The sequence below is a fragment of the Archocentrus centrarchus genome, chromosome 11, assembly GCF_007364275.1.
Source record: "Archocentrus centrarchus isolate MPI-CPG fArcCen1 chromosome 11, fArcCen1, whole genome shotgun sequence".
Taxonomy (NCBI): domain Eukaryota; kingdom Metazoa; phylum Chordata; class Actinopteri; order Cichliformes; family Cichlidae; genus Archocentrus; species Archocentrus centrarchus.
This window is the reverse complement of record NC_044356.1, coordinates 7,644,523-7,655,538: the sequence shown is the minus strand read 5'-3', so window position 1 is coordinate 7,655,538 and position 11,016 is coordinate 7,644,523. Positions and strand designations below refer to the sequence as shown.

Sequence of the window (11,016 nt, the reverse complement as noted above, 5' to 3'; positions counted from 1 at the left end):
TCTAACTTCCACCTTGATTACATACATGAAAGGGATGTGTGCAGGCACTATGTGAGTGATGTGAAAGTCAGTCCAGCTTAGTAACTCCATCTAGTTTAGTTTGGATTATATGAGTGTGATGGACAACTGTAAGATTAATTCTGTATTGCTGTTTGACCTGTTCGAAAATGTAAATTAAACTCCCACAAAGACAACCTGTTTATCTAGATCTATTTATTTAAATTTCTTGAACGGTGATGATGATACAAGATTTGATACAAAAACATTGTAACTGTTAGTAGCTTCATACTGTTGGAAATATAGTATTAAATACGCAACTACACATTTAACATTCAGAGGCTCTTCTAACAGCAGTGGTGCTGGATTCGCGTTACGGCCGACAGCCGGCTGCCTGAAATGGAACCAAGCCCACTGACGGCAAACAGGCCCAAACAGGAATCGAACGCACCAGCTCAGCGGCCATGACAGCGACGTGGCCAGGCCTCATAGATTCATTCCAACTTAAACATCATTTGCGTTCAGCGATCAATAACTATGAAACCAAAAACCACAGTTCTCGCCAAAAGTGCCATCAAAATTTATTTTAGTGGAGAAACTCTTCCCGGAAAGAAACTGGGTCCGTTGACCTGGCAACGCCGGTCACATGACGTATCCAGACTGAAAAAATGATGGCACAAAGAACTCACAAAAACAGTCCTTTCCTTACAATCCGTTCATACAGCTAAGTAATAAATAAACTTGTTTTTATTTTCTGAATATCATCAAAAAGCTGAGATGAGGCAGCCTACAGAGAGGAGGTCCTGAAGTTGACAGCCTGGTGTTCAGAGAACAACCTGCACTGAACACCATGAAAACCAAAGAGGTCATCATCGATTTCAGGAAGCACAGGACTGACCCAGCTCCCCTCTACATCAACGGCGAGTGTGTGGAGAGGGTCCACACCTTCAGGTTTCTTAATTTTGAGGAAGGTGCCCATGTTGAAGGCAAAAAGCAAGGAATAAAATGAACAGATACACAGCAGTCATGAAGCCATTTGAAAGCCTGACTATAACTATATCAATTTTAAACCTTATGAGGTGCAGATATTATTACCAGATCCCTGCAGAAAAGATTGTAAGCTGAAAGACCACGGCTGTAAAGTTTGGTCTTTTGAGGTGTTGGTCCAGAGGGCGCTTTAAGAGACCTTCTATGGTTGCCAATCCAGTTCTGAAAGACAAATAAAGATCAAGACAACATCCATGCATTTTCTTTCCACGTATCCTTTTCAGGGTCACGGGGGGCAGAAGCCTATCACAATATAATAAAGATAATATACTGTAACCGTGTTCCGGGTTGATGCTATTTTCATATCACAGTAGTTCACTAGATGTAAAATGTATCTGCAGTAACAACATATATGAAGCTTACATCTATAATGCGTGGTGCCAAACCAGTGGCCTCTGCTGCTGTGGGGATCATTGGAGAGCCAACACTATTCATTCCTTGTTGGAACGCAGATTTGAGGAGTTTCTGTTGCTCCTCTGTTATAACTGTTCTGTCTTCTCAATAAATGATAAAGACAAAGCAAATCAGCACTAACAAAAACAATATTAAAGAGAAGCACAAATTTTATATCATTTTGCAATATAAAACACCAAAAAAGCAGCTACACATACCTCTGCTTGACATTAGGTCTAAAAGAAAGAGAGAAAACACTTACATGACTAAACAGAAGAAACAAACAGATTTTTCTGTTATATGCTGCATGTATATTTGTCAGATATGCTACTCCTTTTATGAAACAGGTATTAAACTATAAGGGCAACCTACTATACAGATACTGGACAGCACGTGATGAAGCAATACACAAACACTGACAAGAAACATGGATTAAATTGGGACCAGCCTTCCTGGTCTAGCTAAAGGCTAGCAGCAAGGACCTGAAGAAACAGAGGATATTTTTTAAATAATTTATTTAAGTGACATATCTGACACATGGGAAGTAAAGTCTAACTGAACATTAGTGACACTATTCATTTTAAAAGCATGTCATGCAACGCTTTGACGTTAGCATCACTTAAAGTAATACAGCAGTAACAAACAATTTCCAGGCTGCACTAGCATAAAAATACTAAGGTTTGAACACATTTTCTTTATGATAACCGTTTCTGTTAATGACAAAATAATGTTAAAAGAGGCTAAATGCACATTTTTGTGGTTACCTGCCATGCCCCAGGCTCTGTTCCGGTGTGACGTGAACTGGAGTGGATGTCTGGAGTGGATCTGGATTCACCGTAGTCCCTCCCAGCAGCCAGCTACCGATTGAATTAGTGATAATCGCCTACTGAGCCGGCTAGTAGGTGCAGGAGGGCCAGTCTGAACTACACTTATGGGACTGATAATTGTTAATAACGTCCATTTAATGGACTGATAACATTCGAATCGGGTGCTGGTTTTTCACAAATACTTCTTTGAGGTGATTTGCAGGATTTATCAAACCAGTTCTTTGGCCCCATCCTCCCACAGTCCTCTCCATCAGGATCTTCCTGTGTCCAATCATCTGGCTCGTTAGAGGACCAAAATATCAAACTAAGGGATGAAGACCAGAACAATAAAAAATGGTAACTTTGATTCTGAAAATGAATAAGTGAATACACATATTTTTCTTAATTGTTTTTATCATTACACATTACAGTGGGTACAGAAAGTATTCAGACCCCTTTAAATTTTTCACTCTTTGTTTCATTGCAGCCATTTACTAAAATCTAAAAAGTTCATTTTATTTCTCATTAATGTTCACTCAGCACCCCATCTTGACAGAAAAAACAGAAATGTAGAAATTTTTGCAAATTTGTTAAAAAAGAAAAACTGAAATATCATATGGTCAGAAGTATTCAGACCCTTTGCTGTGACACTCATATTTAACTCACATGCTGTCCATTTCTTCTGATCCTCCTTGAGATGGTTCTATTCTTTTATTGGAGTCCAGCTGTGTTTAATCAAACTGATTGGACTTGATTAGGAAAGGCACACACCTGTCTATATAAGACCTCACAGCTCACAGTGCATGTCAGAGCAAATGAGAATCATGAGGTTGAAGGAACTGCCCAAGGAGCTCAGAGACAGCATTGTGGCACAGATCTGACTTCTGCAGCACTCAAGGTTCCTCAGAGCACAGTGGCCTCCATAATCCCTAAATGGAACAAGTTTGGATGACCAGAACTCTTCCTGGACCTGGCCGTCCAGCCAAACTGAACAATTGTGGGAGAAGAGCCTTGGTGAGAGAGGTAAAGAAGAACTCAAAGATCACTGTGGCTGAGCTCCAGAGATGCAGTAGGGAGATGGGAGAAAGTTCCACAAAGTCAACTATCACTGCAGACCTCCACCAGTCGGGGCTTTATGGCAGAGTGGCCCGAAGGAAGCCTCTCCTCAGTGCAGACATATGAAAAAACACATGAAGGACTCCCAGACTGTGAGAAATAAGATTCTCTGGTCTGATGAGAAGAAGATTGAACTTTTTGGTGTTAATTCTAAGCAGTATGTGTGGAGAAAACCAGGCACTGCTCATCACCAGCACAATACAATCCCAACAGTGAAACATGGTGGTGGCAGCATAATGCTGTGGGGGTGTTTTTCAGCTGCAGGGACAGGATGACTGGTTGCAACTGAAGGAAAGATGAATGTGGCCAAGTACAAAGATATCCTGGAAGAAAACCGCTTCCAGAGTGCTCAGGACCTCAGACTGGGCTGAAGGTTCACCTTCCAAGAAGACAGTGACCCTAAGCACACAGCTAAAATAACAAAGGAGTGGCTTCACAACAACTCTGTGACCATTCCTGACTGGCCCAGCCAGAGCCCTGACCTAAACCCAACTGAGCATCTTTGGAGAGACCTGAAAATGGCTGTCCACCAACGTTCACCATCCAACCTGAGGAACTGGAGAGGATCTGCAAGGAAGAATGGCAGAGAATTCCAGGTGTGGAAAACTTGTTGCATGATTCCCAAGAAGACTCATGGCTGTACGAGCTCAAAAGGGTGTTTCTACTCATTACTGAGCAAAGGGTCTGAATACTTATGACCATGTGATATTTCAGTTTTTCTTTTTTAATAAATTTGCAAAAATTTCTACATTTCTGTTTTTTTCTGTCAAGATGGGGTGCTGAGTGAACATTGAGATATAAAATGAACTTTAGATTTTAGCAAATGGCTGCAATGAAACAGAGTGAAAGTTGGGAGGCTGTGTAAAACAAATAAAAACAATGTGTGTGTGTATATATATATATATATATATATTACTGAATCAAACCTTTCATTCAGTGGTGTGTTGTCCACCCACATCCATCTCCCCTCTGCTGCTGAGTCTGTCAGTCCGATCCAGAACATGTCCTCAAATTCACTTTTTTTGCCTCTCAGTCTTCCATTCAGGAACATCTGAACAGAAAAAGATGATGAAAATGACCTTGTTAGACTTTTCTGTCCTTCGATGATGAACCATGAGGATGAGAACATGAAGCTGCAGCAGTGTTTCATACCTGCTCCTCCCTGCTGTCTATCTTAACCAGGTCTCCTCCTTTAGCTCTACAGTCAGCTCTGCTCTCATTCCACGGTGATTTTCTTGTGGAGAAATAATAGCACTTTCCTCCATGATGCTCCCAGTCATCTTCACATTTATAACATGGATCAGCTTTAAAGAGATCACAGAAAAGAATTCAGTCAGATGGAAGAAATCACTCTTCAAATTTGGAGGCAGCAGGAGGCGCCGTCTGTCCATCAGTGTGTCTAAATCCAAAACTTATGTTGACTTCAGGAGGTCGTGCAGTTACAGGCTGTTGTTACTGGTGTGAAAAAGAGGAGAATTTTTTTTTTTTTCTGTGGGCTCATCTTTTTGATTTGGGGCAGCAGGATGCTCCTTCAGTCCAGCAACTACATATTTAATCTCTTTCTGCTGACACAGATTTGTCAAAGTCAAAATTAATAACGTACTCATTTTTACTTCAGGCTGCGGAGGACATGTGGGCTGCACTGTAGGGCATGGTTGGATTTCAGGCAGTCGCTCTGGGGGAACAAAATAATAATAATAAAAAAAAAATTACAAGCATGAAAATATTTCCTGTTGTCACGAAGAAACAACAAGCAAAACTGGATAATGTGTGGCACCTGATTAAAATCCATAAATGATCAATGTTCTTACCTGTGACTTCAGATTTTACAGTTTCCAGCTTCACTTCAAGGTTTCGGAGCATTTCCCTTGTTTTCAGGAGCTCAAACACTTATTAAAAAATACACATAAGAAAATATATAATTCAGGCAGTAATATTTTTGGTTTGTCTTAATCTCTGTAACATCTGTCTGCATTTGATCACTAAGATCAGATCTTTGCCATCAGTATTGGCTGCATGCAGGTAAACAGGATGTTCATATTAACAGAGAATAACTTCTCTTAAAATCATCATCTGCATTATTTATGGGAAATAAGAAATATTTACTGAATTAGATTTTGTGTGAGGAGTGAATATTAAACACATCCTGTCAAAATTAGATTCATGAGAGGAAATAAAACCTGCAATAAACCTTTGACATAATGTGAGTTATGTCATAAATTGTCATAAATTTAAGTTATCCTCCTTTATAATTAAAATTAAAATTGATGGTGTGTCACCACCACTCAGTTTTTCATGATATAGTAAAATTATGCTTTTTTAAAAATTTACTCTTAATATTTAATTCCTTATTTTTAAATTGTGCATTGAATGTTTCTATAATTTGTATTTGTTATTAAATATTATGTTATAAAAAATAAATGTTACAGTTTAGTGATGAATTTTAACACATCATTTCTTTAAATAAGAGTATTTCAGCTGCTGCAGTTGAAATCAACAGTCATGAGTCAGTCAGAGTGTTTCTCAGTGTCTCATTTACTTTATGATAAATCTCTTATTTTAAGTAAATCCACATGAAGAAAACCACAAACTCACGGAGATACGTGACAACGAGAGCCGAGGCCAGCAGGAGACAGAGAGCCATCAGGGCCAGCTTCTCTGCGGAGAGCTTCATCCATCTGTTTGATTTTACACGCCGAGAGTCAAAAACTTCACCTGACGCACATTTAGAGGAGACGGAAAGCGAACACACAAGTGCACAAACATGTGATTAACACAGTGTCATGTGGTGAGAACAGATATGAGGATCTCTAACTGTTTAAAAGCACCACATCCACGTTCTTACCTTCGATGTATCCCTGCGGACGGCTCATCGTGCTGAGGCTCCGAGATCCTGACTTCAGAGTTCAGCTGTGTCTGAGTCACAGAAACACAACAAACTGGCTCTGATTATGGAATCAGTTCCTTCAATATGTAACAGAAATACGAGCATCAAGCTTCACCTCTGCAGTCCTCAAAAAGAAATGCTGCACGACACCTTCAGGTTTTATAGCTCTGAGTTTCAAAACCAACTTCCTGATGACTTTAATGATGGGGGGAGGTGGGGGGGGTCTGCAGACTGGCTCGTTAAAAATATAACCTCCAATGAAACTTCTCATTCAGCAGTTAGAAACATTATTGATCTGTATAGAAACACATTTCAAATGCTTGTAAATATGATATTATAATTAACACATCAATAGTTTTATTTATTTACCTCAAACATAAAAAAAAGATTTTGTCGGTGACCACAGATCACAAAAGTATTTATTCTGTAAAAATTTATGTTCCACTCACACTTTCACAAAACATTTGTAGTTTTTGTAGATAATGAATGAAATCAAAATTTAAGTGTTTTTTCTCTTAGATTTTCAGAAATAAATTGAATAATTTCTGAAATATTATATATTTATCACTTTAGTGTTTTCTATTAAAAGAACTGCCTGTTAAATTTCAAGCAATGAGGTCTGACTTTATCATTTTTCAGTAACAATTTTATTATTATTTCATTTGACACTATGAAACTAATTATTTTCAGCAGCATCAGGTTGACTGAATCTGTGTTCGTCCCTTTTTACTTTGCTTTTCTGTTCTGTTTTTTTTAGTTTTTAATGTTTTATTAATGTGCATTTATCTCCCAGTCTTTTTTAAAATTACTGTATACACATCACATCTTTAATTTCAACAGACTGTAGAAAAAAAAAAATCACAATGTTAATGTTAGTTTGGGACAGTATTCATGTTTAAAGGTGTATAAACAGCAGTCTGACTTTGGCTGATGTACCTGTATCTTTTAAACAGGCAGCCTCTACTGAAGCTGCCCGGCCTGGATGCCTCCTTGTTGTCCAATTTTAGGCCGATTAAAAATGTCATGATTTTAGCCATTATTTTTCCAAATGGATATCCACTACAGCTCCACAAATTTTTTGTGCAGCTTTTTGCACAAAAAATTATTTTGTTATATTCTATTAAACATTTTTGGAAGGAAGCTTGTTGTTCGTGGCTTTATGGATGTAACCTCACTGTAACCTCCACTCAGCTTATTTCACAGGTTGAACTGACTGTTAAACACATCCAGATTTAACAGAAATACCTTTTTAAAGGTGGTTCACAGGATCTGCAGCAAATATTTGGATCAATAAAAACTGGTAACAGTTTGAACAAATATATTTTCAGAGCACTTACACCTTATGTAGAGCCATCAGCTCACAAACATCCACCTTCATCCACCTCTCTATCATTACAGGAGACTTGATGATGAAACATACGGACCTGCAGTGCTGTTTCTCCTCCTTTAAGCATTCATTTCTGCTCTCACTCCTCCGTGCTGCTCCCAGCATTTTTCACTTTTATGAGACGGATCATATTTGAAGACTTCAGTCAGGTGGAAGAAATCACGGTTCATTTTTATGTGATTTCTGCTCTTAACAGTTTAATTTTATGTGTCTTTGAGTCCATCAGTGGTTCTTTAATCAGAGGATGCAAATGTTTTAAATTCAAATATGAATAATTAGTGATGTTGGAGTCAGGAAGCTGTGGGCCTGTAGACTTCACTGTGCTGCATGTTTGATTTCACGTCGTCTTTCAATGAAAATAAAAGACTTGGAACTCATAAATATGTCACAATAAAAAAAAACCAATCAGTATCATTTTGGTTTCAGTTAATCTTTATAAAAAGATTTTTTGAGCTCGTTGTTGGGCATCATGAAAATAGAACAAAAAAGTTTTTTGTGAATGAAATCAGATTGAAATAAAACAGAAAAAAAAAAGATTTGCTTTATTGCAGTTAAAGGTCTGAACTCCTCACAGATAAAAGCACAACAACAAGATCATAACTAATGATAAAACAAAGATTATTAAACGTGGGGGCCACTCAGGAAATAGATAAAAGTGTTTCACGACTTTACTGTGAACGTTCTCCTCCTCCTCTAACTGAGGGTAACTCACACAGCTGCATGAACCAAACAGGAAACATGGCGCTCTGTGTCAAACAGCACGATGGCTGACTGAGGTAACCACACGCTAAATGATCACATAATCTAACAGTCAGCCCCTCCGTTTCTGCTTTGCTTCTTCTTTCTTGGTATAATATTACAAAATACGCTGATATGTTCACACACTGAATGTGGTCTCAGGTTATTTCAATTCATGTGCAGATAATATTATTTGACTCCTGCATACATGTTTGAATGTGCAATAAGCAGATTTGTGCAGACTGCTGTTTGTTTGTGTGATGATGACCTCTCAGATGTGACTGAAGCTCCGTCTTCATCACCTTCCTGTTGATTTATCACCACATTAAAGTTTTTGGCTACAGTGCAGCTCTGTGGATGGATCATCACACTTCACGATTCTTTATCTGCACTTCATGTATATGGCCAAAAATATTTATTTATTTATATTTTTTATTTATTTTGAATTTTACCGGTGCCTTTGCTGTTGTAGTGCAAACATCAGGAAAAATGAATGTTTGCACTTATTTGATTATTTCTCATTAAACATTTTTGGAAGGAATTTAAATGTTTGTGGCGTCAGCTTTATAAAAATATCCTGTTTCCTGTCCTCAGCTTGTTTTATAGGCTGTGTTTCAGTCCTGGCTCTTTTGCTCAGTGTATTGACTTTATTGTAGCTTCTGTATTTCATTATTTAGTTTCTGTTTGTGTTTTGTGGGTTTTCCTTAGTGCGCTCGCCTCCCTGTGTGTTCAGTTTGTGTCTTGTTAATGTGATTGTGTCCACCTGCTTTTCCAGCTGTTTCACTCTCCTCTCGTTATCCGGTGTTGTGCCGTCTCCTCGTGGCTGTGCTCCTTTGTGGATGAGTCTAAGTTTAGAAATGCAGGTGTTGGCCATAAAATTAGAATATCATGAAAAAGTTGATTTATTTCAGTAATTCCATTCAAAAAGTGAAACTTGTATATTATATTCATTCATTACACACAGACTGATATATTTCAAATGTTTGTTTCTTTTAATTTTGATGATTATAACTGACAACTAATGAAAACCCCAAATTCAGTATCTCAGAAAATTAGAATATTACTTAAGACCAATACAAACTGAAAAGTATGAACATGAAAAGTATGAGCATGAAAAGTATGAACATGAAAAGTATGAGCATGAAAAGTATGAGCATGAAAAGTATGAGCATGTACAGCACTCAGTACTTAGTTGGGCTCCTTCGCCTGGATTACTGCAGCAGTGCGGCGTGGCATGGAGTCCATCAGTCTGTAGCACTGCTCAGGTGTTATGAGAGCCCTGGTTGCTCTGATAGTGACCTTCAGCTCTTCTGAATTGTTGGGTCTGGCGTATCTCATCTTCCTCTTCACAATAGTCCATAGATTTTCTATGGGGTTAAAGGTCAGGCGAGTTTGCTGGCCAATTAAGAACAGGGATACCATGGTCCTTAAAGCAGGTACTGGTAGCTTTGGCACTGTGTGCAGGTGCCAAGTCCTGTTGGAAAATGAAATCTGCATCTCCATAAAGTTGGTCAGCAGCAGGAAGCACGAAGTGCTCTAAAACTTCCAGGTAGACGGCCGCGTTGACCTTGGACCTCAGAAAACACAGTGGACCAACACCAGCAGATGACACGGCACCCCAAACCATCACTGACTGTGGAAACTTTACACTGGACCTCAGCCAGCATGGACTCTGTGCCTCTCCTCTCTTCCTCCAGACTCTGGGACCTTGATTTCTAAAGGAAATGCAACATTGACTTTGATCAGAGAACATAACTTTGGAGCACTCAGCAGCAGTCCAGTCCTTTTTGTCTTTAGTCCAGGCGAGACGTTTCTGATGCCGTCTCTTGTTCAAGAGCGGCTTGACACGAGGACTGTGACAGCTGAAACCCACGTCTGCATATGTCTGTGCGTGGTGGTTCTTGAAGCACTGACTCCAGCTGCAGTCCACTCTTTGTGAATCTCCTCCACATTTTTGAATGGGTTTGTTCCACAATCCTCTCCAGGGTGCAGTTATCCCTATTGTTGGACACTTTTTTCTACCACATCTTTTCCTTCCCTTCGCCTCTCTATTAATGTGCTTGGACACAGAGCTCTGTGAACAGCCAGCCTCTTTAGCAATGACCTTTGTGTCTCGGCCTCCTTGTGTGAGGTCTCAAAGGTCGTCTTTTGGACAACTGTCAGTCAGCAGTCTTCCCCATGATTGTGTAGCCTACAGAACTAGACTGAGAGACCATTTAAAGGCCTTTGCAGGTGTTTGGAGTTAATTAGCTGATTAGAGTGTGGCAGCAGGTGTCTTCAATATTGAACCTTTTCACAATATTCTGATTTTCTGAGATACTAAATTTGGGGTTTTCATTAGTTGTCAGTTATAATCATCAAAATTAAAAGAAACAAACATTTGAAATATATCAGTCTGTGTGTAATGAATGAATATAATATACACGTTTCACTTTTTGAATGGAATTACTGAAATAAATCAACTTTTTAATCATATTCTAATTTTATGATCAGCACCTGTATGTTTCTGAACCACCTGAGTGTTTGAGGAAGTGAAGAACAATAAAGCTTCCTCTGTCGCACAGCTGACCTTTACAGGCTGAACTGACTTATGATGATTTATGCAGTCCAGTCACTACTGGTGTCTCACAAATACTTGTATGAGG

The 11,016-nt window shown here is 38.9% G+C and overlaps 1 protein-coding gene across 1 annotated transcript; it reads right to left on the bottom strand.

Moving 5' to 3' along the window:
- Window positions 1-2,384: 2,384 nt before the first annotated feature.
- LOC115788214 (hepatic lectin-like) lies at window positions 2,385-6,232 on the bottom strand. The gene is made up of 7 exons (XM_030741162.1): window positions 6,205-6,232; window positions 5,955-6,074; window positions 5,171-5,248; window positions 4,963-5,034; window positions 4,512-4,663; window positions 4,286-4,410; window positions 2,385-2,568 (listed from the first exon to the last, which is right to left on the bottom strand). The coding sequence occupies exons 1-7, from the start codon at window positions 6,230-6,232 to the stop codon at window positions 2,385-2,387; spliced, it is 759 nt and encodes a 252-aa protein (XP_030597022.1).
- Between the last annotated feature and the right edge of the window lie 4,784 nt (window positions 6,233-11,016).

What these genes read in the sequence shown, in the direction of transcription:
- LOC115788214 (XM_030741162.1), bottom strand. Translation starts at nt 6,232, where the DNA reads ATGAGCCGTCCGCAGGGATACATCGAAG. An exon ending in TCTCGTTGTCACGTATCTCC is followed by an intron (nt 5,249 to 5,954) that starts GTGAGTTTGTGG and finishes TTTTTTAATAAG; the next exon opens with TGTTTGAGCTCCTGAAAACA. An exon ending in TGTAAAATCTGAAGTCACAG is followed by an intron (nt 5,035 to 5,170) that starts GTAAGAACATTG and finishes TTGTTCCCCCAG; the next exon opens with AGCGACTGCCTGAAATCCAA.